This window comes from Amblyomma mixtum, chromosome 10 (genome assembly GCF_055824585.1).
Source record: "Amblyomma mixtum isolate Tamu chromosome 10, ASM5582458v1, whole genome shotgun sequence".
Lineage (NCBI taxonomy): Eukaryota > Metazoa > Arthropoda > Arachnida > Ixodida > Ixodidae > Amblyomma > Amblyomma mixtum.
The window spans coordinates 145,378,751-145,406,518 of record NC_143021.1 but is presented as its reverse complement, the minus strand read 5'-3'; the positions used below and the strand labels follow the sequence as shown (position 1 = coordinate 145,406,518).

At 44.2% G+C, this 27,768-nt stretch overlaps 1 protein-coding gene and 1 pseudogene across 4 annotated transcripts; both read right to left on the bottom strand.

The window, feature by feature from the left end:
- Nucleotides 1-78: 78 nt before the first annotated feature.
- Nucleotides 79-27,768, bottom strand: LOC149327204 (uncharacterized). Of its 4 annotated transcripts, XM_089563732.1 has the most exons (12): nt 27,602-27,768; nt 27,278-27,393; nt 9,587-9,808; nt 4,931-5,096; nt 4,302-4,382; nt 3,701-3,766; nt 3,404-3,481; nt 3,271-3,339; nt 2,157-2,371; nt 1,919-2,078; nt 702-830; nt 79-166 (listed from the first exon to the last, which is right to left on the bottom strand). In XM_089563732.1, the coding sequence occupies exons 4-12, from the start codon at nt 5,028-5,030 to the stop codon at nt 117-119; spliced, it is 948 nt and encodes a 315-aa protein (XP_089419858.1). In that variant the 5' UTR covers nt 5,031-5,096; nt 9,587-9,808; nt 27,278-27,393; nt 27,602-27,768; the 3' UTR covers nt 79-116. The 4 variants fall into 4 exon arrangements, with proteins under 4 accessions (XP_089419858.1, XP_089419855.1, XP_089419856.1 ...); XM_089563729.1 differs by having other exon boundaries at nt 79-830; XM_089563730.1 differs by having other exon boundaries at nt 79-830; nt 9,587-9,767.
- LOC149327205 (uncharacterized) lies at nt 6,251-9,572 on the bottom strand (annotated as a pseudogene).

The following is a 27,768-nucleotide window of genomic DNA, read 5'->3' as shown; positions in this document are numbered from 1 at the left end:
GATTGAGCAACCTCAGAAGAACCCGCATTGCATCAGTTCAGTTAGAATGGAAATGCTAGCAGGAACACAGAAAAATAATGCTGCATAAATATTTATTTCAATGCTCATTTTCTTCTTCATTCGGAAAACTCCAATTCTTCAACATGCAGCAGCTCGGTGTCTTGACCTAAAAGAATCAATCTTGGTAAAAGCAATATACCTCCAGGCGAACATAGCAGCTTATTCTTTTTGTATTTTACTACATACGCACAAGCATTTCCACAATGAAAAATATATGATGCCTTTAATAGCACCCTGAATTCTTGTTTAGTAAAGCCAGAATTGTTTGCATGTTGAATACATGCACGTAATATTTGAGTTCCTACAGCACAGCACAAACAAGTTGAAGCAATTTTACCTGGAAAGATACTCCTCCTCTTTCATGCAATTTGTTGAATCAAATGATCTGGTTGCAGAATAATCAGAACTTTTCATATAGTCTTAGTAGATGCGATAACTGCCCTTAACCGCATTTCATTTCGTATTAACATTTTCGAGAGAGAATACATAAAGTCAAAGGGGAAGCTGGTGAAAAGTGGCAGATATCTCTTGCAAGACAATACGACGTTACCATTGCTTTCAAGATATTTCCTGGATACTTATGGTATACAGCAATAACATGCTATTGCTTCTTTTCCAGCAGCAGTTACAGTCCAACTTACCAGTGCTGTGAGCATGAGCTTCCTTCACATGAAGTTTGCGTAGCTTTTCTGCAGCATGTCTTAGACAAATCTTGACTACATTTTCAATGTCATTTTTCTTAACTTCACTGAAGCATTTTTTCACTGCCTCTGGAACAACCATTCATAATGACAGTGATTCATAATGCCCAAATGAAATTCACGCAATCATATGGAGCTGCATGGCATTAAAAAGCATATCACTGAGAAGTACACTGATTGAAAATGCTGCCAAATGCAAGAGCAAACAGTGAACTTTACAGAAACCATGTATCGGCCTTTTTTTCTCATTTGCAGAGCTACAAGTGTGCCTCCTGCTTCTGTAGCTAACAGATGCATTATTTTCTTAGTTACCAATTGCTGCTCTCAAGATATAATGCTAGGAGCACTGCCCAAGCCAAGCTTGCTAGAGCATGTCTTGCTTTTTTTTTATTTCAAACTCTTGCAAAATGGCTTAAGGTGGGACTAGAGGTGTGCTAAAAGAAAGTCGTGGAGAATACGCACTGCCTGATTGATTTCTAGACCTGAGCTTCTTTGAAATGTGCTGCGGCCACAGGAGATAAAATCCTTAATTATAACACTTCCAAGAAAAGAGAAAAAAATATCCTCGGTACTTAGGCCTTAATAGCTTTGTTCGCACAGCATTCCTTTCATCTTCCCTTTCTATCAAATGTCACTTGTTCACCTGACAAGAGTTTCATGAAACACTGAATCAGTTCAATGATTCATTTCATTCTTAACCCTGGAGGCTTCTTTCAAGCCAAAACATTACCCAGCTAACCTTGTTCTAAGCCACTCCGTAACTATTCCACCTTTGTGATATTGTGCTGAACTTCTTTGTTAATCTAGAAAAGGATTTTTTTTACTTATGGGAGTTCTCAAACCGGGTGTTCCAGTGCGCTTTATGGGGTTTCTCAAGCACTTCTATTCATGCATGCTGCTGCATCTGCTTTCTTTTCTTTACTCCCTTTATCATGGGCTAATCATACTATAATGCTTTCAACAACTCTTATGCAATACAGCTATTCATTAATAGAATTGGGGCAGTTGTTGAGAATGTGTACACCCACATGCCTCTCTTTGCGTCCATATCAGGCTGAAAGCAATGGAAGCAAAGGTAGGTGAGTTCCTCGGCAGCTTTAAAAAGCCAGAAGGGTTCCCCTAGAGTGTTGCAAAGATATGACATAAACGTAACTTACTGCAAATGATGTCAGTGACATTGAGTGCGGAGAAATTGCGATTCCTTTTCTGTCCTAACCAGCTGTACTCTACAGCCACTTGTAGACTAAGAAGTGCTGCAAGCATTCTCCTCGTTGCTGGGCCTACAGCTGAGCCCCCTGGGCTGGAGAGCTGATGGAGCTGTAAGGAATGAATACATCATTAATTACGACCCTTTTCTATTCATGCTTCAACAACATGCAAAAAAAAGCACCTTACCAGTCGTGTCCTGAATGTCTCGCTACCCGACAAACTTGCATCAAATGCGAGAAATGCTTCTATATCGGTGAACGGAGTTTTCACCAAATCCTCGTGTAGGTCAGACGAAATGTGAGTTCCAGCACTGAGCCTGTCCATAATGGCCTGCAGCTGTTTGCCCTGCTGCTCTACTCTTAGGAGTATAGTTTGATTAATTCTGAGAAGTTGTTCAAATTCTGAAAAGATGAGCATATATGCATAATCAATTAAAAAAAACAGAGTGAACTGGGACGCTATAACATGGCAGCAACATAATTCATTATTCTGAGCAAACACTATTCCTTGACCCAGGCTTGAACTTTTGCTCCAGGCACCAATTTTATGAGGATAAAATAAAATCCAGCCATTGCAATACAATATGATATGTATTGCAATACATAAATACATATGGCTGTTTTTAACTGCTCGGTAATAAAGTGCAGGACATTTTCATCATAACTTCTGCATTATGCAAGGTTCATGATAACATCTCTTATCACTATTCTTACTGGTGGTTGGGCCCCAACATCAAGGTGATTTAAAATGCTTCCTTCCAATGCGAGTTGACATAACAAGTTATCTTCCTTCCCATTCGAATCATCGACAGTGAACAAAATGCATACTTACTCTAGTTTCAGAACTGTCTCTGATTTATGCAAATGACCTGCTTCAAAGCAACAATTTTCTAAAACTTGTTCATAGCAAGTCTAAGAACTCAATCACAAAAACTTGTTCTAACAGCCAGCTGAAAAACCCTTTTATTTGAAGCTATACATACTGCTGCTGTATAGAGATGCTATGTAGATGGTAATATATGTGTACTATTGGCAGGAAGGGTTGAGTTCATGCACCACAGTTGACTTAAAATTCGGTTTTTCGAAACATTCATTAGCATATTCTAAATATGTCAGATTATGCTCACTGCTTCCCAAATGAGGAGTGAAACTTGCAATAGAGCTTGAACTGTCTTTTGCTGTTCATTATAATTGAGATTACTTCTTCAGAAAAGTGCGACCACATATCTAGCAAAAAGAAAAGCGACTACAGGGGTCACTTGTGTTCACTGACGAAAGGTCGTTATTTCACTCTTGGTTACCTGATTTAAGGGCATATGTTGGAGCAGGGCTTGACACCAGATGATGGCCACCGGGCCTTGACATATGTGCTGCAGGGAGTGGAAACATCAATTTAATTATAAAACAAAAAAAATAATGCATTCACAGGCTCACCTGGATGGAAGTGGTCATTGCCAGGTCTTGACGGGTACGCAGGTAGCATCCTCTGCAGCTCATGACTTCCATAGTCATCTGACCATAATGAAACCAGAATTAAGTCTCACATAGGAACGGTACACCTGGAAGTGCCACTGCAGCAGTAAACTTTCACTGTGACTGCTATCCTCTTTGGTCGCCTGGGATACGACTGTGCGGCATGCTGGAAGCACGAGCTGAGGAATGCAACAGAAAGAGGGTGCTATATTATACACAGCTGATGCAAAATATTACTTCCAAGCATGTACAACTTACAAAAGCTCGGCAATCCTTGGCCGGGGCTCCTGGATAAATAATCTTCTTGACTGTCCCGGCTGTTATCTGTACATACAAGATATATTTGAATTAAAAATAAAAAACAGCTGTTGAGCTCGAGAGAACTTCTAGGCTTGGATTCATAGATAAATATATAAATATATGGACTGACTTCAACCTGTGCATGTAACACATCTTAAAATTATATCTCAATGGAAACTGCTTTGCACTTAGTACAAAAAAATGGCATTAGTTTGAAGCAAATGAGTAATGTGATGATGCTGCCATCATAAGAAGAGTATAGAGACAGCTCTACCTGCTAAAACTGACTTCATGACACTACTCTTAATTCACTTGCAACCAAAGCCATACTCATGTAACGCAGTTCGTACCACAGGACAAACTGCTTGAATAATACAGACGACCCTTGATAATTGGAACTGTAATACTACAAGAAGTGTTTGAATTATGTAATGCTCAAATAACCAGTGCCTTTTTAACACACTCAAAGCTAGAACCAAAACTCCATGAATTCAAATTAACAGCCCATATGATTTCTATATTCATTATAATGCCTGCGTAACAAACAAAAAGATCATACCGTGAAGTTGAAAGCTGTCCAATGAATACATAGCTCCTGTTGCTTCCTTTCGAGGCTTTTTATTGCTGTCATTTCTCGCTCCTTGAATAAAAATAACAGCAAAATGAGTAAAACTGCCACTCAAATGCAATTTTCGGTACTCACATTATAAAAGATGTCAAATAACCTGAACCACAGCCCTTTAACTGTTCATGAAAGATTTATCAGAATTTGCCCCCGTTATACTAAGAGAATTTTCACTATGAGCCTTGTCTAGTTTTTCTGCATACAACATGTTGCAACACTTAAGCCTCTTCACCCAAACAAAAGCGAGCAATAAATAGATTTTCAGAGCTCCAACTTTGTTTTGGTTCACAGCTTTTCACTTTGAATTCTTTAGTGCATGTCATGCTTGGAAGTTTATGAAATGAAAAATGGTTGGCGAGCACAAGATAATGACTGTTACTTCAAAGTGCAGATGGCAAAAAACTTTTCCTCGAGAAAAATTGGATCATCAATCTCAAACTTTGTCTGCACTACCAGATCACTATATATTTGTGCAGAATCTTTATATTAACAGTTAAGACATAGGATACAGAACCTTTGCCCCTCAAGTGTAAGATCGCAAAAAAAGTGCTATGAACTCTTACTTTCCATCATAACTTGTGGTGGCTTTGGCAGATTTAGCTCATCATCATCCGTATCTGAGCATTCCAAATGTCCGGCTCCTCCTTCCCCTCCCGAGGTCATCTTCACTTTGGAGGTCAGACGTGTCTTCTGCCCTTCTCAGGCGTTGCCTTGCATCACCATATGTGCCTAAAAGTATAAATGGTGTAGAGCACTTTCCTTCTGTATCATGAAAGAGATTGAAGCTGTTTGCGTTTATTTTTTCTGTGCAACCCAGTTGCTGTTGCTACCAGCTATAGCGATGCCATCACCTCAGCACCTTAATACGTTACAACTGGGTTTGACTGCGGCATGTTTAAATGGCACATATTTCTAAAACTGAAAAATATAAAAATAACCATTACCCACTGAAATGTGCTGAACACTTGCCACATACAATTTACTTGCCCCTGGTTGCCTATACAATGAGTACAGCGATAACGAAATGCTCTAATCTCTTCTTGGCAAGAACTTATCTGGCAGGCAAAGTTCTTCTCAGTATTTAGCACATAGCGTGTTACATGCAGTTTATTTTTCAAGGCACTTAGCTAACAATGTGCAGCTGCTTCTAGTTTTTCTTGTGACTACAGTTTTGCTATTTCTATTAGGTGTACCCAGAAATCACTAGTGAAAAGAAAACTAATTGATGTCACAACTGGAAGGGCATTAAGGCAAAAAAACGATAGGTGGCTGTTGAAATTACTGTCATAGACAGCAAAAATGTGTTCTTTTTTTATTATTACCAAATGGTCGTGCACAAAATTGGCTAATTTATCGGAATTCCTACAACGCACTGACTACAGAGTTGCAGCTACTCAAATTTAACATGACTATGATTATAATGTGAGGATCAACTACACAGGCCCAAAAATTAAAAAATTAAACAAAAATAAATGTGTTTCAAGGATCGTCTTCGCGGCTGCGTAATGAAAGAAGCAAGCAAGGGGTGCATGAACAGAGCAATAGGGCAGACTTTGTGGGTGCACACTAAACGGGGGAAAAAGAGTAGGTTGGCATAGATACAAATACGTTTGATACTTATGTCCAGATACACGATAGACTCAGTTATAAATAATGAATGCTTAGTTGTAATAATCTACTGTAACACAATGCATAATGGCAGATTTCTATTTCAGTAAAGTTTTGCATTACAAGTAAATAAGATAATTTGTTTATGAAAGGCTAAGTATAAGAGCAAGTAATTTAAACATTACAGCCAGCTACAATGCATGAACATAAAATCAAACACAATAATCAATTTTGCCAAAGGCTTGCACAGTTGTACATGGCAGTTCTTTCCAGTCTGGGCCCGGTGTCGCTCCAGCCTTAACAAGGCTCTCAACATGCCTCATCTCTGGGGGCCACAAACAAAATCGTTTTCTTGATATCCATCGTTTGTGAATTATTGCAACTGCATCGCTCTCTTCTGGAAACTTCACTACAACGTAGTGATCACCTTATAAAAAAGAAACATACATGCATGTACCATAATTTCTTATGCAAATGTTCAGTAGTATGCAAAACATACGAAAGCCTCACAAGTATAACTGGCTCTAGAATGATGAAGTAAAAAAAATTATTTACAAGCACAAAAAATAGAACAAATACAGAGATTTGCCATTCAATAATAAAAAGACATCAGCAAACTACACAGCTACAGAATTCGTTACACCCTTCAACAAAACATCATCTTTAGCACTTTCTAAATGCTGTCTTGCATCGTTACCAAATCTCTTAGATAACATACCCAAAAATGTACCCAGAAGTGTTGTCAATGTCTTGGACTCCACTCTTACTCTAATGGAGCCTTTTTTTTTCGTTGAATATGTATGTGGCTGTGCTGTGAAATGCTTTCAAAGCTACTCCTAATGTGCTTAAATTCGCTCATGATCTGGGTAATTCACCTCTACATTGCAAAGGCATACTACCACTATTACGATACCTCACTACCAATCTTCAACTCCAGAAAATTGAATTACATATTATTCCTTTAAACTTAAGCAAACTGTAGCACTATGCCTGTACAGACCCTCAAGCTTATACTACATTTCATCTCTTAAATTAGCATAGCTGCATCATCAGCAAATTCGAGGTTACTGTTTTTTTCCAGCAATTTTCAGTACCACAAAACCATCAGACTGTCCCCTTGCCTCCTTTGCCGACTCCCACTCCATGCATGGAGAACTGTCTGCTATGTAGTGCCAACAATATGCACACTTGTGCCACATGAGGTGTAAAAACAAGACAGCCAAATCAGATACTGTGCGTAATCTAGGCAAATGCTCAAAAGTGGAGGAGAGGAACAACAACATTCTCTCTCTTAAAAAGCACTTTTAGGCATTTTTTGGCAATGCTGTGAAGAGGCCAGGACGACAGGCTAGAAGGCTGCGAAACTATGCATATACCGAGCATCGAGGATGGACAAGGCGAAGTGTACAGGTCTCTGCACTGGCGAAACTTTCTTCCAATGACACATGGGTCACCAGATGGAAAATGAGCAAAGTTTTCAATCAAAATAACAGACCCATCTAGAAGTGTGCAACAGTTATTTTTCTTGTTAGCTGCAAGCACAAGATTGCTTGGTAATGTTGCTTTAAAAAATTGCGGCCCTTGGCAAGGATCAATGAGCGGCCCAGTCTCATGTTCTGATGTGAAAAGCGGGTAACTTGTTGCCTTCACGTTGCCAGTGAAAACTGTGCCGTGCTCTGCCAACCTGTTACACAGCTGTTCAAGTGGGCATTCTGGATTCCGGAGCATGCGCTTTAAAGAAGACATATAATTTTCAAATGGAAATGCACTCCAAGCATCCAGGGGCCCCAGGTGCAACACATCAGCAGCTAGACGGTACAGCCCATGCACATAACGTGAGGCATGCTGTTGACCATAGACCTTAATAAAGCTGCTAATAAAAAAGCTCAGCAGGTCTTCTGCATACTTAACTTCATTTGCTGTAGCAACACTGCTTGACAGTACACGTATGGCTACATGCAAAGCAAGGAAATTTTTATACATCTCTGGGGGAATTACTGATTGCAAAACAATAGGTCCTGCATACTACAAGAAGAAGCGAAGTTCTGTTGCTTTCCACCTATCTAACTCTGACAGGCCCCTTGGCTTCCTGTTGAAGTCACAAGGCACAAACTCAGCTAAGTTTGTATTTCTGTCTGAAATCTCACTACAGACTTTGCTACCTACCCTAACTTCTTTTGGACCACGAGTCCATAACAGCAGCAGCTTGCGTGTTACACCTAGACATACAAGAAGCATATAATCGAATGGCACACTTTTTATAATGTCTATAGGTAGTTCTTCGAAAACTGTTTCACCAGTGTGGTGCTGCTCCTGTGTTTTTGCACTCAAGCTGTCATTTGTTCGTAGTTGTCTAGGAGCACTTGGAAAACACACTCTACCTTCACAATATTCTCGTTTTAAAGTACATTTTGGACAACTATAGTAGCCTGTGTTACTTCTAATATACATCACAAAAGCTTTAGCAGGAGCATCACAGACTATGGAATGGAGCCTTACAGCAACTGTCAATATGCCAAATGTTATGCCTGTAGATATGAGACATTTCAGCTCGTCCACAAAGTCCCGCAGAAATTCATTTGCACTGTGTGGTTTGCTGTTGCCAAAGAAGACAGTTACAACAAATGGCACTTTCTCACTGATGTTGTTGACCCGGTCAAAAATAGTCCAAAACTGTCCTTTAGAGCTTTTTGAAACTGGCAGGCCATCAATGTTGAAACTGAGGCTCAGTTCTGCAGGCAACTCGCCACAGTTGAGCAGCAGCCACCTCAATCCGACTTCAATACCGAAATGACGATATTCTCCTCCTGCACACTCCAAATTCCTGCAGATTTCTTTGGAGTCTGAAGTAGGGCTCTTGCAGATGACGGCAGAGAAGAAAAACATGCATGTGTCCGAAGAACTTTCAACAGCGATGTCACCGCGGCGTGAGATGACTGCGATTGCACTGCCCAAATCTGCAGCTTCTGCCTAAATTTTGTGAGGTCATCACTAGCATCACCTACGCCGTCCTCCGTGGAAGCGCCGTCGTTGGAGAAGGATGCAGAAGGAATGCGTCCTTCAACACCGTCCACGCCGGGGCTTTCTGCAGCTTCCCAGATCCACGCCGAGCCATAATCACTGTCAGAGCATGACGAGCAGGCTGCCTCGACACAATAGTGCTCGTCACTGTCGGATGACACACCATAAGTACTGCCTGCTCCAAGATCGCTTGAGAAGCGCTCGTTCGCACCAGGCTCGCGTGATGTAGGAGTTCTGGGCAAATCACGCACAACGCACGTTGCAGGGGTCTCCAGTTGACGCGAAGTGGATGGCCCTCCTAGCATTTCATTTTGCTCCAGGTTCAACAGCTGAAGACACTCGTCAACACGCCGTTTCCTCTCCCGGCGGAACTGCCGATCAGAACTTTCAGCCATTTTGAACTTGTCTGGCGGTCTGGCTTAAAAATGGCGCGAATGTGATGTCATTTTTAACAAAAAAAAAACAAAAAGAAAACCGCGAATGCCAAAGAAACAAGCGCAGGCGACAAGCAGTTTTGCCTATCGTGATGACTACTAAGTTCGCAAGTTTTCCTATCAAAACAATTTAAGACATAACGTCAAGCATCTCACCTTTGTTTGTAACCGTCGCCTCCATGACTTTTTCAGTGCGCTACTTCGCCGATTTTCATGCAGATTCCTATGCCCTGGCTTGGCTTGGCTTGAAGAGACTTGACTTGGCCGATTGAAAGATGGCGTGCATGGAGGAAGGAAAAACAATTTTTCTTCCTCCATGTGGCGGTGACGCAAGGCGCTGATGGGTACCGCAAAGATATGCCGTGGTAAACGACAAATCTGGAAATGTTCTAAAGTATAACAGTTTTCTAACTTACTGGTAAAGCAAACACAATGCTACATACAGTATACGCAACCAACTCTCGATTACTGCAAAACAGACACTGAAAGGAAATCATTTCGTTTCCGGAGCCTCGGTGCGCTTTTCCGCTGCTGGCGCATTCGCGTACGAAGAAAAGCAACGCGCCTGCCTGCTTGGGCCTGCGCTGCGACGTCGTGCTCACGCGTCGCTGTGCGGCAGAGAAATCTTCACGGTAGCGCACAGCGCTGCCCAACTCGATGCCGTTGCGCTCTCGCACAAAAGGGAAAGACAGGCGGTTTAGCCGCGCGAATTTGTCAAGAATTCACCTGTGCGCTTTAGTTACCGCAATAATGACCGTGCTTTAATTACCGCAATAATTACATATAGCTGCAGGAACAACCGCAATCAACAAAAAGGGTCTGTTTGTAACTGCGTCCTCATTAGGTCCTCCAGATGACATTTCTAGGACCCTCTTCTAGGCAGCGTCCTCAGGACGTCCTAAAGACACAGTCAAAAATCGTGAAGACGTTTGTATCTTTTGAGGACGTCCTCAGGACGTTTGGTGTTGTCTGGGTTGCGATGCATACTGTGACGGACTCATTGCTGTGGTCCCCTGCGCAGCACAGAATGAGTTAGAGCTGCAGTGCTGGGTCGGGGAATGGCTCGGGGTGTATGACTTTGGAGTACCGAGGCTACACCGGACCACGCGATGCTCTGTGCTTCGATAAACTGATGTGCGGTCACTTTCTCGCGCGCGACAAAGGTGTAAATGGCGAGGCTTAGCCCATAAACGGCATCAGCATCGCCACTGGCGGGAGTTAGTCTCATACACAATGATGCCGTGTACACGCTTCCAACGCCGTTGAAATGGACGGAGGCTTAACTTCTCGGCGGTTGTACCATTAGCATCAATACTTGCTATAAGGGAACGGCACAGTATTCCTTTTCATCTAAGTAGTTTAGTTGGTTTGGGTTGGTTTATGGGGTTAAATGTCCCAAAGCGACTCAGGCTATGAGGGACGCCGTAGTGGAGGGCTCCGGAAATTTCGGCCACTTAGGGTTCTTTAACGAATTTCGCCTCCATCGAAATGCGACCGCAGCAGACGGGATCGAACCCGCACGCTTAAAGAACCCCAGGTGGTCGAAATTTCCGGAGCCCTTCACTACGGCGTCCCTCATAGCCTGATTCGATTTGAGACGTTAAACACCAATAAACCAATCACGCACTCTTAGCCCGATGCGTGTTATCTATGCACTTGCTTTCGAAATGCACGTTCAACCGATATCATTTGCACTCGTTTGCCCAGCCACCTCGTGATTCGCGCAAACGGGCTGGTTTTCCGGCCGCTGTTGCATGCCATTCAGCGCGGCTCCGACGGCGTGAACACCAAGCACTGAGCGGAAATGATGCCGAAAACCCACCGGCAGGCGTCGATTTATTAAGGCGAAAGCCTTTAAGTGCTCATAGTCGCGGACATGACTTTGTCCGTCTGTTTGTTACATCTGAAGTGAAAATCGTAACTCGTGATTTTAGTAACAAGTCACGTCTAACTAGTCGTTAACCAGTCATGACTGGTTATCATGACTACTTAGTCATTTAGCAGTCATGACTTGTTTGTCATGACTAGTCATCGCTGGTTTGTCATGACTATTACGCCAGTAGCCAGTCATGACTGGTTATTCATGGCGGGTTTGTCATGACAAGTTAGTAATTAACCAGTCAAGACAAGTTACTCATTAACCAATCATGACTAGTTAGTCAATAACCAATCATGACTAGTTAGCCCTTAACTAATTAGTCATAAATAATTAGTCATTAACCAGCTAGGACTAGCCTGTCATTAACCAGTCATGACTAGTTAGTCATAACTAGACAAGGCTAGTTAGTCAGTAACCAGTCATTTACCAATCATGACTAGTTAGCCTTCAACTAATTAGTCATAAATAATTAGTCATTAACCAGCTAGGACTAGCCTGTCAGTAACCAATCATGACTAGTCAGTCATAACTAGACATGACCAGTTAGTCAGTAACCAGTCATTTGCCAATCATGACTACTTAGTAATTAACTAATTATTCATGATAGTGAGTCATTAACTAATTAATCATGACTACTTTGTAATTAACTAATTAATTATAACTAGTAAGTCTTAGGTCACAACTAATTAGTCATGACTAGCCAATCCAATTCACAGTAGAAGCCAAAGTTGCGTGGAAAGGCTTTCGCCTCGGGCACTTTAGATCGTCAGTGTCCCCTGTGTAAGAAGAAGACGACGACGACTCCGCGGTGCCGCACTTCGTCGTCATCGCTGGTGGTTCCGGCGCGAGGCTCGTGCTGGAGCTGCTTCCTTCGGCTGGTTCTGCCGTCTTGCTACGACCTGACCGTTGCGTGCGTTGGTCGCCGTGACCCACTAAGAAATCCACTGTTCACTTGGTGGAGGTTGCAACGATCCCAACCCCCGGAGTCGCCCTGAAACTCCACAGTCGCACGGTGTCCGTTCCCATGGAGGACCGAAGCCAGCAGTCCCCGACCCTGCTTCCTGCGACCTGCTTCCACCTATCACCTGTTCTGGTCCCTCACGTCAACGCGACCCTGCTATCTTTAGTGGCAGCTGCGACCAAGATGTGGAAGATTGGTTGTCAGCCTACGAACGGGTGAGCCGGCACAGCAAGTGGGACGACGCTCTGAAGCTTTACAACGTCGTATTCTATCTTACTGACGTCGCAAACCTCTGGTATCGGAACCACGAGTCAGACATCACCGCCTGGTCCGTGTTCAAAACTACGTTTGCGGAAGTATTCGGCTGCCCTGCCGTTCGCAAACTTCGCGCTGAACAGCGTCTCCGCTCGCGAGCGCAGAGGACCGATGAAAGCTTCACCAGTTACATAGAGGACATAGTCGATTTATGTAAACGAGTGAACCCATCATGACAGAGGAAGATAAAATTCGCCACGTCATGAAGGGCATCGATGATGGCGCCTTCAACATGCTCGTGGCTAAGAGTCCGACCACCGTCGCAATGGTGTACGAACTTTGCCAAAGTTTCGACGAGCTACGGAAGCAACGCGTTTTGGTTCGCCACCCTGCTGACGCGTCGCTCGCTTAACTGGCCGCGGAACCCGACTCCTCCTACCTCAACGCCGAAATCAAGAAATTTGTCCGCGAGGAGGTTGCCCGCCAGCTATCTCTCCTACCATCTCTACCCGAACCATCATGTTCTCTGGCGCCGCAGCTCAGACATGAAATCCCGCGACAGGTCTCGGAAGCTCTTCCTTCCGGCCATCCTCCAGCTCCTGTCGCTGCCCTGATGGCGCTTTCTGACGCTGCCCTATCTCCACCTCCCCCGAGTGCTGTGCCGCTGAGTTATCCTGACGCTTTCGCGCCGCACCCCATTGTGGCGGCGCTTCGCACCTACGCCGAAGTTGTGGCTCGCCCAGCACCTCCCACGGCGTATGTGTATCCTTCGGCCATCATGCGCTCGCCACGCACTACTGGTAGAGTTGCGCCGCCCACCTCGCCATGGCGCATATCGGACAACCGTCCGATATGCTTTGCTTGCGGCATTCCCGGACACGTCGCCCGCCACTTTCGACTCCGCATGTCACTGTCGGGGCCTGAATATACTGGAATGTCCTATTCGGCGCCTTACTTCCGAGTTCCGCCGGGGCCGCCACCTGAACCCTCTGGCCACCAGGCTTCCTCGTCTCGTCGCTCACCGTCACCCCGCCGCCGCTCCATTTCGCCCATGCGCCGCCGACTTTCCTCAGCCGAGCAGGGAAACTAACCGCCGCAGTTCCCGAGGCACGAACTGCGTACTCCGCTGACCGTCAAAGTCCTCTTTTCCCCGCGATGGTTATTGACGTTACCGTGGAAGGTGTTTTGACGCTTGCTCTTATAGACACTGGTGCCGCCGTATCTGTTATCCGCTCTCTTCGCAAGGTGACGACGCCTCTTTCCGGTTTGTCGCTACGTACCGCCACCGCACAGCATCTCCAGCCCACAGCTCTCTGCACCGCCCGAGTAGTAATTGCGAATTGCGAGTGATTTTTTTTTTGCTGCGCATGCGCAGAGCAGCTTTATACAGCTACGGAGAGGCATGTTTGCGAGCGGCTTCCTTCTTCCTCCACCAAACGTTTCTATGGTTGCATGGACTAAAAAAAGTATAGTTGAGACAATTTGCACTCACCTCATGACACCAAAGCTGACAATGCTATTGGACGCTCTTAATCGCACTACAATAATAGAGGAATGCTATCAGCAGGAAACAGCTTTCTTGTGTTGTCTGTGCACCTTCACTATAGATGTTTAGGCTATAGAATATTTGAAAAGCTTCTACTTTTAAAATCATTGAAACGTTTCAAATCTTGAGAATATTATGTTTTTCATAACCTACATCAGGTACAGAGAAGTTGCCTTTCTGAATGTGCAAAAACAACAGCCGCAAAATATAGTTTGGCTTGGCGACATTCTGGGCCCTGTGCAACTTAAAATTGTTCCTTTCGTCTATAAATTCCCTCAGTTTCTAAACTTCTTATACTTCTGGCCTTACCTTAAACTTGAAGCACGTAAATCACAAAACTCTTCTCGTAGCTATTTATAACAACCCTCTAGGCATGACTGGTTAATGAATAGTTAACCAGATTTGTCGTGACTGGTTAATGACTAATTATGACTTGTTACTAGTAATCATTAGTTACGATTTTCACTTCAGATGTAATGGATAGACGGAGAGAGTCAAGGCCGCGAGTATGAGCACTTAAAGGCTTTCGCCTTAAAATGTCGGGAGCTTGGAAAGCAGTCGCGTCGATGTAGTAACGCGATATCGGAGATATGCACACTCGGTCAGAGCGTTTATTGAAGGTCGTTTCCCGCCCGATTTTCCTCTATCGCACGGTAAGATAAGTGGAGGTCGCGGCTGCTCAAAGATTTGAATTCGAACGCTTGAAGCTTTTATTTTATTTTTATTATTTATCAAATTCTGCCAACTGCCGCTTGGCTGTCAAAGCAGGAGTGGATACATTGTTCTTGAACAATTGCTAAGTTGAGTTTAACAGCGGCAAAGAAAGAAAACGTGCCGTTGAGAATCAGCCACGAAGGAATGCGCACAATCAAAAAATAGAAAAGAAGAGAGAAGGAATAGACTTCGAAAGGCGGACGCCAAAGCAAGAAGCGTTGTAAAGAAATACGTGCTGCACCATAGATAAGGTGACACGGCCATAACAACAGATTCAACAGAGGGCATGTCAGCAACCTTATAGGGTAAGGCGTTCCACTCGGCTATGGTTCGAGGAAAGAATGATGAACGGTAGGTGTTAGTTTTAACTAACACCTAAAACGCTGACAAGCGGTGCAGGCATGTTGGAGACGTGAATGTGAGTCAGGCCTTCTGAGTGTACGCTCGAGAGAGGCGGAAGCGAGAGCGGAGCAGTTATAACGTGAGCCTTCAACCGCCGCTTGAGAGAATGCGAATCACGTAGCTACGTGTCTCGACTAGTTCGGACGAGAGTGACGCTAAGGTATATTGGCTCTGCCCTCACAGAGCCGGTTCAAGTGCGCTGCCGTAATTCGCTCGGAAAAGTCGACGGCACTCGCGACAGTCGCTGTGCACCCGCAAAAGTTCTTCTTCGCCTCGAAGTTCAAAATTTTAGCTTAGAATGTGTTCTGCGAGTGTTAAAGTTGGGCGAATGCGTTTTTCTTTGTGCACATTTCATGGCAGTCGTTTGAGGACACGTCGTCAGTTAGGCCAATGCGTCGTCCGTTGTCATGACACCGATCGTGACGGCCAAAGATTTTATAAGGCTGCGATTCATTAGTTCGTGTGTGAGTGTAATTGAAGCGTCTTCGTCCTGTTTTCCAGCAGACTGCTGCTGCGTAGGCGGCAATTGCCTCGTGCCTAATGACGGTCTCGGCCAGTCGTGGCAAAACTTCGTGACCCGGAGATTTAGGGCGTGGTTAATTTGCAGCCGAGCGAATCGAATGTGAAATGCTACATTTCTTAGTTTTTAAATAAATTGGTTTTTGAGGAAAGGAAATGGCGCAGTATCTGTCTCACATATCTCGGTGCACACCCATGCCGCGCCGTAAGGGAAGGGAGGAAGGTAGGAGTGAAAGAAGAAAGAGAGGAAGAGGTGCCGTAGTGGAGGTCTCCGGAATAATTTCGACCACCTGGGGTTCTTTAACGTGCACTGACACCGCACAGCACACGGGCGCCTCTTGCGTTTCGCCTCCATCAAGACGCGGCCGACGCGGTCGGGTTGAAACCGGGTACTCCGGCTCAGGAGACAAGCGCCTTACCACTTAGCCACCGCGGCGGGTTTTTCGCCAAGAGTTGTTTTCCGCTTTGTAGCCCTGTATTTTCGCCTTGATGCGCACTTGAGCGCTAACCCGAAAAGTGCCGATCATATCTTCACATTTAATCTATTTGTTTTCTTTTTGCGCTCTACACGTAATTTGAGAAGTTAGGAGGACGTCATAGTCGTTAGTTTATTGCTTGTGAGGTGTCTTGCGTAGTATTTAGTGATAACTATTAGGTCATGTATTGAGACTGGTCAATTATGTCTATTTGCTAACTGTCGTAATCCCAAGATCTTACCAGTAACTGGTTGGATTATTTGGAATAAATGCCCGAGTAAACATTGCATGCAGGATTTTTTCATCCCAGTGCAGTCTCGGCAGTAGATAAAATGCGCATTAAGTTGATCTGTGTCTTTATTTTGCAGCATATTTGTGTTACAAGGGGGTTGGCGTCTCATTTGAAAGATCTCCATTGCAAGGTTCGTTTTTTTTCTCTTACTTGAAGCCATATTCTGATGTGGCTGCTGCTAATAGAACAGAGACCACTAAGACACATGCTCTGGCTTTTGTTTTATGCTCGTGCGAGTAGGGTTTTAGGTTTACCCTCGAGATCAACATGAATGGGCATGTGTGGTACAGGCCTTCCAAAGGCAACAGCATGCGTAGACAAGAACCGATTGGAAGGACTCTAACAAGGGTTTAAATATAGCGTCTGGTACTATATAGTCGCCTACAACTTGCACATATGTTGCTGCCTATAAACGTAGTCAACGGCATTTTATGGAATCCGTTGTTGCTGCTTGCAAAAATTAAACATTATGTGTGCAGACTGCAGCTTCATTATTTTCCCGTATTTCTTTTCGGAGATTGACTTGATTCTTGTAATGAGAGTATTACATGATCCTTTGATGACCTAACTTGTGACTCGCAAGGCCCTTATTGCTAAGGATTTATGAAATTTCGCACGCTGATACATTCTTAATAAAAGAGAAACTGCCGCATATATAGATGTCATTCTCGTAAATTTTCATGTTCGCACTACTTTAAACTAGAAGAAATTTGTTGTCGCTTTCACGATTTGATTTGATTTGAAGTCACGATTGGTTATGAATAACTAGTCACGACTGGTTATGACTAACTAGTCACGACTGGTTAATGACTAACTAGTCATGACAAACCGCTCATGAATAACAAGCCATGACTAGCTAGTCATTGCAAACCAGTTATAAGGAGTCAGGACTAATCAGTGATGACTTATCAGCCATGACTAGCTAGTCATAACTGGTTAATAGCTAGTTAGTCATGACTAGTTAATGACTAACCAGCCATGACTGGTTAATGGCTAACTAGTCATGACTAGCCAGTCATGACTGTATAATGACTGACTAGTCATGACAAAGCAGTCACGACTAGCCATGAGAAACTAGTCATGAGTAGTCATGACTAAACGGCCATGAGTATCCAGTCAACCATTAATTACTAACTAGACATGGCTAACTAGTCATGACGGGTTAATGACATGTCAGTCATGACAAACTAGTCATAGTTGGTTAATGACTACGATGTCATGAATTGTTAATGACTATCTAGTTATGACAAACCAGTCATGACTAACTAGCTATGGCTGTCTAATTACTAGCTGGTCATGACACACCAGTGATGACTAGTCATGACTAAACATTCATGGCTAACCAGTCAACCAGTCATAACTAACAAGTCATAACCAGTCATGACTAACAAGTCCTGATTGGTTAATGGCTATGTAGTCATGACTATAAAAACTAGCTAGTCATGAGTGGTTACCGACTCACTAATCATGACTAAACGTTCATGACTAAATTGTCATGGCCGTCTAATGACTCACTAATCATGACTAAACGTTCATGACTAACCAGTCAACCAGTCATGACTAAACAGTCAGACAGTCATGATTAACTAGTCATGATAACCAGCATGACTAGTTAGGCATGACTAACAAAGCCTGATTGATTAATGGTGATCTAGTCATGACTGGTTAATAACTAGTCATGACTCGTTAACGACTAACTAGTAATTAAGTACCAGTCATGACTAACTTGTCATGACCGTCTAACGACTAACTAGTCATGACAATCTAGTGATGACTAGTCATGACTAACCAGTCCGCCAGTCATGACTAACTAGTCATAAGAACCAGTCATTAGTAACAAGTCGTGTGATTAATGGCTAGTCAGGCATGACTGGTTACGACTTTCACTTCAGATGTAACAGACGGACAGGGTCATGGCCGCGAGTCACGTCTCCAACATGCTCGCACCACTTGTCAGCGTTTTCAAAAGCTTAAAGCGTTCGAATTGAAATCTGAGCACCCGCGACCTCCGCATATCTTGCCGTGCGATCATAGGAGGAAAATCGGGCGGGAAACGACCTTCAATAAGCTTGTAAAGCAGTCGCGTCGATGTAGTAACGCGACATCGGAGATATGCACACTCAGTCAGTGCGTTTATTGAAGGTCGTTTCCCCGCCCGATTTTCCTCCTATGATCGCACGGCAAGATATGCGGAGGTCGCGGGTGCTCAGATTTCAATTCGAACGCTTTAAGCTTTTGAAAACGCTGACAAGTGGTGCGAGCATGTTGGAGACGTGAATATGAGTGAGGCCTTCTGAGTGTACAGTCTAGCGCGATTTGAAGGTTATCGCGCGAGTGTCGACCAGCCTAGCACTCCAGGCACCTGGCGGCCGGTTTTGGAACAGAAAAAATCATGGTTTCTCACCCTTCTCTCACTCGTTCGCTGTCTCATACAACAACCGTCACCCCCGCGACAAACCCGCCGCCCTTTCTCTCTATTCTAAGCTTTCCATTTGTTGCGATAAAGTGTGCACTTGGTTACCTCGTATCTTCGCCGGCGATAACAAAATTGGTGGGAAAGATCTGGTAAAGCCAGTGCTTCCCTCTTCTTGATTTTAACGACTTTCAAGTTGGAAAAAATATACCAACGCAGCATCGCCTCGTCATATCGCCTTTGTTCACCAGATAATACCGAAGAATACGTCGTGCGCACTACGATCACTGCCTGTTCGACCCCCCCCCCCCCCCAAAAAAAAAAAAGGAACTGATAGCCCGGCAGGGAGTGACGGCTGCTGAAGGAACAGCAAAAAGAGTGAGGGAAGCTGGCCTGATAACCGCCTCGCCTCGGCAGAGAATTCTGGGCCATGGCGCTGTTCATGTTCCCGGTCGACGCTCGCACGATAACATTCAAATCGCGCTCGACTGTACGCTCGACAGAGGCGGAAGCGAGAGCGGTACAGTTATAACGCGAGCCTTCAACCGCCGCTTGAGAGAATGCGAATCACGTAGCTACGCGTCTCTACGAGTTCGGACGAGAGTGACGCTATAGTTATATTGGCTCTGCCCACACACAGCCGGATTGCGCACCGCCGCAGTTAACTCGGAACCTCGAAGGGACTGCGACAGTCGCTGTCCACCCGCTAAAATAAGTTCTTTTTCGCCTCGAAGTTCAAAATTTTAGCTTGGAATGTGCTCTGCGAGTGTTAAAGTTGGTCGAATGCGTTTTTCTTTTTGCACATTTCTTGGCGGTCATTTGAGGACTCGTAGTCAGTTGGGCCAAAGCGTTGTCCTTTGTCATGACACCGATCGTGACGGCCAAAGATTTTATAAGGCTGTGATTGACTAGTTCGTGTGTCAGTGTAATTGAAGCGTCTTCGTCCTGTTTTCCAGCAGACTACTACTGCGTAGGCGGCAATTGCCTCGTGCCTAATGACTGTCTCGGCCAGTCGTGGCAAAACTTCGTGACCCGGCGATTTGGGGCGTGGCGGCACGGTAATTTGCTGCGGAGAGAATGGAATGTGAAACTCTACGTTTCTCAGTTTTTCGCCGAAAAATGTTTTTGGCTTTGTAGCCCTGTGTTCTCGCCTTAAGGCGCATTTGTATGCTAACCCGAAACGTGCCGTTCATATGTTCACATTTCATTTTTTTTTTGCTCTGTACACGTAATTTGCCAAGTGAGGTGGACGTCATAGTCATTAGTTTATTGCATGTGAAGTGTCTTGCGTAGTATTATTTGGGATAAACGCCCAACTAAACATTGCATGCATATCTGTTCATATTGGTGCAGTCTCGACAATAGATAAAATGCGCATTAAGTTGTTCTGTTTCTCAGTTTTGCGGCAGATTTGCGTCACAAAGATGTTGGCGCCTCATTTGAAAGAGCGCCATTGCAGGGTTCGATTTTTCTTTTACTTGAAGCCGTATTCTGATGTGGCAACTGATAACAGACCGGAGGCCACTAAGCCACATGCTCCGGCTTTTGTTGTATGCTCGTGCGAGTAGAGTTTTAGGTTTAGCCTCGAGATTAACATGAATGGGCATGTGTTGTATAGGCCTTCCCAAGGCAACAGCATTTGGAGACAAGAACCGATTGGAAGCACTCTAACAAGGGTTTAAATATAGCGTCTGGTACTGTATAGTCTCCTACAACTTGCACATTTGTTGCTGCCTTTAAAGGTAGTCAACAGGTTTCTATTAAATCCGTTGTTTCTGCTTGCAAGGCTTAAAACTATTTGTATAGTTTGCGGCTTCATTGTTTTCTTTTAAGTCTTTTTGGAGACTTGCGTGATTCTTGTACAGAGAGTATTCCATGATCCTTTGATGATCTAGTTGGTGGCTCGCAAGGCCGTTATTGCTAAATATTTATGAAAACTGGGCACGCTAATAGATTCTTTAATAAAACAGAAACAGCCACATATATAGATGTCTTTTCATTCTCTTGTAAATTTTCATGTCCACTACTGCAACCTAAAAGAAATTTTTTGTCCCTTTGTTGGCAAGTGCGGTATGAAAGTAAAATTTTTAGCCTACACCGAACCTCAGATTTGAAAGATTCTTTAGCAAACATGTTGTGGGTAGACTGCACATGGAATTCGCAATTTCTGTGTTCGGAGGATACTTCTGCCTTTACCAAGTGCACAGAAGAGATGAGCAAGCAGTTTGAAAGCCAAACTTTGCTATTTAGTCTGTGCCTCTATACCATAACAACTTTTCCTGGCAATGGAGCACAAGCGACAGTACCAAAACATGCCTCCTCTTGCTATGCAGCGGATGAAATTCCCAGCTTGCAGTTGTAAGTCTTTAAAATATGGTATGCTGTTAGGCTTGGTTTGGTTTATGGGCTTTATCGTCCCAAAGCGACTAAGGCTATGAGAGACGCCGTAGTGTAGGGCTCCGGAAATTTCGACCACCTGGGGTTCTTTAACGTGCACTGACATCGCACAGTACACGGGCCTCTAGAATTTCTCCTCCAAAGAAATTCAACCGCCGCGGCCGGGATCGAACCCGCGTCTTTCGGGTCAGCAGCCGAGCAACATAACCACTGAGCCACCACGGCGGCTGGTATGCTGTTAATATTTGTTACTTAAAGCACATTTCTAGCACAATTTTGCAACGTTGAAAGTCAGGAAAAAAAAGCGATTTTTTTTATTGCAATAAATTTGCTAGGCACGTCTAGTTACAGCGAGCTTCAGTAGATGGCGCAAGCTGCTCCAGTCATGGATTGGCATTATCACGGGGAGAGCAGTGCACCAGGCGGCCGAACTATTTGACAGCACGAGGTGGTTATGAGCGCTTCTTCCCTGTGGCCTTCCTTTCATTGCCAAGAAGAGTTGTTGCCGAGTGTAGAATGGAGCACGGAACACTGATAAACAACTTGATGACCTTATCACGACATCACCAGAATTTGTCCAACTGTATCCAGTTTCTCTTCATGCCCCATTTTTTTATCCGTGCGCAGTCTTTGCCAGACGTATGCAATTCACATAGTGCTGCATTAAAACAGTTATAAGACTGTCCAAAATGCTGCGGTTAGAACGGACACGATAAAACTGCCCTGTACAGCGATACCGAGTGCTCCAATCCAGTGTTGGATGATGAGTGGGATGGATTATACTACATTTTACCCCCCCCCCCCCCCCCCCCCAAGTGCAGGCAGCTTGAATGTCAAATGGAACAGCCAATTTGCACGCAAGAGCCATTTCTGTTGTTACTTCCGCGCTGAAGGCGAAAATGCCTCATGAACGTTTTGCGTTCTGAGAAAAAGTATTTGGAGCAAAGTAAAAAGTGTGATTTTTCACACACACCTGCACGTTAAGCATTGACTGAATACGGACAGTCTGCTACGCTCAAGTCAGGTTGGTGAAATGTAGGACAGCAACATGATATGCACTTTCCGAGAGCAGAATTCTGCCTTTCGAGTCAGAGCTGCTTGTGCCTTCAGAGGCACTGAGAGATAGGCCGCAGAGGCTGGTTACCACTCTTCGCTCTGAACAGAAAGGGCTAAAAAGGGTGGTAAGCTGTCCTCTAATGCACTCCTTTTATAAAAATAAAAGGTGCTAGACGACGGCTTACTCATTTTATATAGGCGTATATGTGTTTAGAGCGCTATTGCTCATCAACCGGCCTGCACACTTTTTGTACAAAGCTGTTTTTCGAAGTAGTGCAGTAGAGTGTCCAGAACTAGTACTTACTGGTAAGACTAGCGCCTAGTAACCGCGCCAGAAATAGCGGGCCTGTATTTTTCCATTAGTGTGTTTTCTTTTCATGGTCCACTATTGAGCGCGACGATCTCTGGTTTGCATTGGTGAGTGCAAGCACCTCCCGTATATGTTAGTTGTACGTTGTCAATCTGTCTAATTAGTCCCTTTTGTTCAAAAAAGGAAACAAAAAAAGAGAAAAACAAACAAGTGCATGGGGAGAATGGGGGATGCATCCAGAGTGTGGGTCCAGCAGCGTCAGCAGCTTTCTTCTGGCGTTTTAACTCCTTTTAAATTTGTCTTCAGTTTCGCCGTTTCTTGCTACAGATTTTGCTTTAATTTGAATGTGGCAAGCACTGGCCTGTTTTTTATGCTTTGCCTGGTGATAATTCAACACTGCTAGCATTATCGTGGGAGAGCTTAAGTGCGCTTAATGGGAATTTGGAATTTTAGAAATTGTACGGTTAACAGTTTGGCAAGCACACTGCAGTGGCTGAGGTCAGGAGCGCTTTCCCTTCACAATTATGTTAATTCTACGTACTTGAGGGAATCTGCAAAGCAGATTAGGACATCAATGAGGGAGTAGTTACTGCCGACATCCTCCTGAGCACAGCCGAACATTTGTGCTTGAGGAAACTGTGGCTTAGCCAGGAAACAAATTTCGATGGATTTTCAGTAATTAAGCAGAATCAATCTTGGGTTGGTTAGGCACAGAAGTGTGTTGGTCCCATTTCGGTAGTTGGAAGAACAGTTAGGCTGATGATGATGCTGTTTATATGGGGTGGATTAAAGGTTTTATAGAGATGCTGCCATAAGTTTTAGAGTTAGTCAAGCAGCCGGTGCAATGTCTACATAAATTGCGTGACGAGATGCTGCCTACACACTGGATGCATGAGTGCCTGTGGCCCCCGTGCCAGACCCAGCGGTGTGGTACACCTGCCATGGGACCGACAGCTGTGCCCAGCTTACACGAGCTTGATCTCGCTTTTGCTGGGCCCAATGCTCTACTTGAAAAGGTGTGGGAAAGTGTTCTTTCACGCAAGGAACTGAGGAAAAAAAAGATATTGTGGGAACCTGCAACGGTTTTGAACTGTAGGGAAGAGAAGGGCAGATAATTGAAGTATGTGGTTACCCGTAGTTATCGTAGTTACCCTGTGCTGTCAAACACGAGCTATTAAGTCGGCTACTTTCAAAACTTCCTTGCCTCTGGTTAAGAGCCGAAAGAAATGAAGGGCACAATAAATAATCATTGAAACCAAGGTAGACCGCAGGAAAACCGTAGGTTTTATTTTACAAGAAAACATGACGGTAGTAGGGTCGAAGCATGCTTGTTATACATAGTTTAGATTTCCTTGTTTTAGCTAGCCTTCAGTTCAACGGTTGGCTTCCCGCCTCTATCCCACCTATAGTACATGTAACAACATCGGAAATATCAATTTTTTGCTCTCCAATCCGCCCAGTAATTATCCCGCCCTGCTAGAGGTAATGCAGAAAGGGTGCCCAGTTATAAAACCAACGCGTCGATGTCATTGGGATTTCCCTCTCTGCCATTGTGTCAGACTCATAGTCGTATGTGAGCTCCAGTGCACGACGCAGGTCATGCCGGTTTCATTGGAGCGGCATACTGTGCGATTTCAGTGCACGCTAACGAACCCCAGGCGGTTGAAATTTCCGGAGACCTTCTATACGGCGTCCATCATAGTCTGAGGCGCTTTGGGACGTTAAACCCCATAAACTAAACCAATCCTTATGCAATTTCAAACTAGACGATTTACATCCACGTCTTCTAAGTCACTCATGCCACTGGATGGAGGGATGGCCTTGACCAATTGACATGATATTGCACTTAATCCCATCCCACTGAGACACCTGCCAGACACATGCAATTTCAAAGGAGGGGAATAACCTCTACGTCATGAAAACCAGTCACGCTTCTGGCTGGAGGGAGGGCCCCCTTTGAGCGGCATTCGGTGCTTCACACTTGAGTTGTACCCGAATATAGATATTGCAGCCGCTGAGAGTGAAATGTGTTAACTGCAAACAGTTCTGTGAGAAAATTTATCCCTCTTTCAAGTGTTTTACCCCTCTGTCGCTTGAAGTAGAAATTCTCCCACTTGGTTCAAGTGCGGCCAACGGCGGACCGACGTGCCATATTTTTTGTATGTGACTACTGCCGAGCTGCCGAGCAAAGCATTACGTGTGTTTTCATGCTTTCTTAATGGGGTTCCTTGGTGTCCTGTGTGCTTTACATCCGCAGGTGTGCATTTCGACGAGCCTAAGGAAGTTTTATCTGTAAAATTCTTGAACTTTCGAGCATATTTTAATCACTGGATTGCCTCTTAATAGCTCTTTTTATTACAAAGTCTCATAGGTACAAATATGTTCCCCTATCTTTCTACAAAGCCAGTGGCCAAATAACTTGAAACGGATGTCATTTAGTTCATAAAGCCGCTGTGCATGCAATTTTACTATTTCTGCATTTGCTAACATGCACACAGCCTACTTTTTATGAAGCGTCAAACTATAAACAATTTTGCTCAATGGTGAATTTCATCACTCAGGGTTGGGGAAAAAAACTGCTGTTTATGGAGGTCCATTACCGCTGCCAATGGATCAAAGTATAAGGCTGCAATCCAAATGATTATTTTACTACAATTTAGCTATCATACTACTTTTTCATTTGAATGCAACAAGACGGGAAGTAACAGCCTTCAAGTACCTGTGATATGAAACTGTCATGCCAGCTTTGCGATTTTAAAAGGGATAGCATGTTCCTGATTTTATTTTGCTTAACTCCTGCTAGCCGTGTTCGCCTATTACGCTATTTCAGATCATTTTTTGGTGGCGATACACTGGAAAATTAATTATCCAATTTATCAAAATTCCAAAAAACTAAAAGGTTGTTAAGCATGTAATTTGGAAATGACCAATATGCGGGGTCATCAGAAAGGCCCAAGTCTAGTGCCGGTGATTGCTAAAGACAGTCAAAGCAGTTTCCACGGGAAAGAAGGAAACAGAAAAACACTAGTCTTTATACCCCGCAAGTAGACTAAAATAAACCACGTGCTACTTCCACCTAGAAAAAATATTTCTGTAACATGTGTGGCACGAAAGTATGAACTGCACTTGTACAAACAGCTGATGCAAAAAATTTGTGAAGGCATAACAAAATGTTAGTCATGTTTAATACCACTTTTGAAGAACAGACAGTAATTAAGGAAAAGAACAGGATTACCAACACCTGACAACAAATTTATGACTACATTTTCAATTTACTATTACAACTAAAATACACGGAAAACAAACTGGGAAGTGATGCGCTCGAACGGAGCGAAGTCTCTCGGGTACTTGCACAGAAAACGATTGTAGAAAACTGCAGACCTTCGTTGTTCGACGAGATTGTTGCTCATGCAACGTCTTGTAAAGGTGTAGACTACTTTTTAGCTCCTCCGAACAGCTCTGAGCTCCCAAGGAAGGGAACCTGCTGGAGATATTAAATATTCAGCGATTTCATTCCTCAGGACCATGGCAGTTGAAGTCGACCGATTACTTGTAACTGTCGAGTGGTTGCTACTGCCACCGGCTTCCATAACTGTTTTGCACCAATCCCCATCTTGCACATTTTTTTCCACACACACTATCGCTATAGCCAGATCGGCAGTATGCAGTGTCCTGCGTAAGAAAAGAAAACTATGTAGCCACGCTGCTGCATTTACAATATTGGTTAGGGGGGCAGGGTCTACGCGCACAGTGGAAAGAAAGGAGCGCCACCGTGCAACCAAAATGCCAACTACATTTCCAACGCATCCTCGTGCCCTAGAGAACCAATAGTTGAAGACCTTTTTTTTCTCTTCTAAGTTTTTCCCAGGGTAATGCCACAGTAAGTACGTCTTCAGAGGTAATGCCGCATCACCCACGATACACAGAGGCCACCTGGCCATTTAAGAAGGTGGACCGAGTGTTCCATCTTCAAACTGTTCTTTGATGGTACTCTTTGTAAACATAGCACCATCCGGAAATTTTCCTTTAGCTCCGACGTCAACTAGCAGAAAGCGATAATCAGCATCTACAACTACGAGAAGGACAATTGAGAAAAACCTCTTTTAGTTGCGGATATCAGAGCCAGTATTGTCCGGACACCTGATGGCAAAGTGCTTGCCGTCTATGCTGCCAAAGCAGTTACGAGAGTTTCATTTGGTGCTGTAAGCTTGTTGGATGCGTTGCCACTGTGCTGCTATTGCGCGCTTCAAAACAACTGGTGACAGGCAGTCTAATATTGCTGGCAAAGTTTCCTTTAGTATTTGCGACACTGTTGAAGAGTGCAGGCAGTAAGAGATTACAATGGCTTGCATGCTGCAGCCTGAGGCGAGGAACCTGTAAGCATTTAGCAGTCATAAATTAAATTTTCAGCAGTCATGAAATCAATGTGATGAGAACACTTTCGAAGAAAACGAATTTTGCCTTGTTTTAGTACCTGTTTGATTTGGTCGCAGGCTTACAGCAATACAGAATGTGGGAACCAAGGCAAGCAAAACAATTTTTTTTTCAGCGCAGTGATAACCTCATGAGTTCTGCTTACAAAATGCAGTTAAAAATACCCAGCGTTCATTTCCAGCACCACACTCACCTCAGTGTGACAGCAGCCTTTCTACTGGAGACACCGGTCTGCGGTGGTGGTTGGGAGCATGTAAACTTTAGTAGTAAGCAAGGTCCAGCAGGCGGCCAAAAGACGCTTTGGTCATTCTGCATGAACAGACAAACTGAACTGAAAATCTAGCTCACTGCTTTGCTGTGGTAATCATTACACACAGCCCCTATTGCTTCAATTTGCGCCCGACCATTTAAGACGTTTCGATTAAGAGAGAAGAGCGATACAGCGCGCTCAATACCTTTGGCACCGGCGCGCTATGAATAATGCAACAAAATAATAATTAATTTTGAATAAACTTACTTTCGACAAGCGCCACGGGTACGGCGGAAAAAAAATTAGGCTGTGGTGATGCTTGGTTTGACGGCCATCCACATATTGCCTGTATGGAGGCCAACGAGGAGACGGAAATCGGTGCGGTTAAAACTGCCCGCAGGAATGCTGAGAGGAGGGTTGCCGGCTGCGACGTG

Excerpts from the sequence above, each read along its gene's own strand:
- LOC149327204 (XM_089563729.1), bottom strand. The coding sequence starts at position 5,030 with ATGACCTCGGGAGGGGAAGGAGGAGCCGGACATTTGGAATGCTCAGAT. Across the intron at positions 3,482-3,700 it reads CCAAGGATTGCCGAGCTTTT|ATGACTATGGAAGTCATGAG; the intron begins GTAAGTTGTACA and ends CATTATGGTCAG. Across the intron at positions 3,340-3,403 it reads CAATGACCACTTCCATCCAG|CACATATGTCAAGGCCCGGT; the intron begins GTGAGCCTGTGA and ends CACTCCCTGCAG.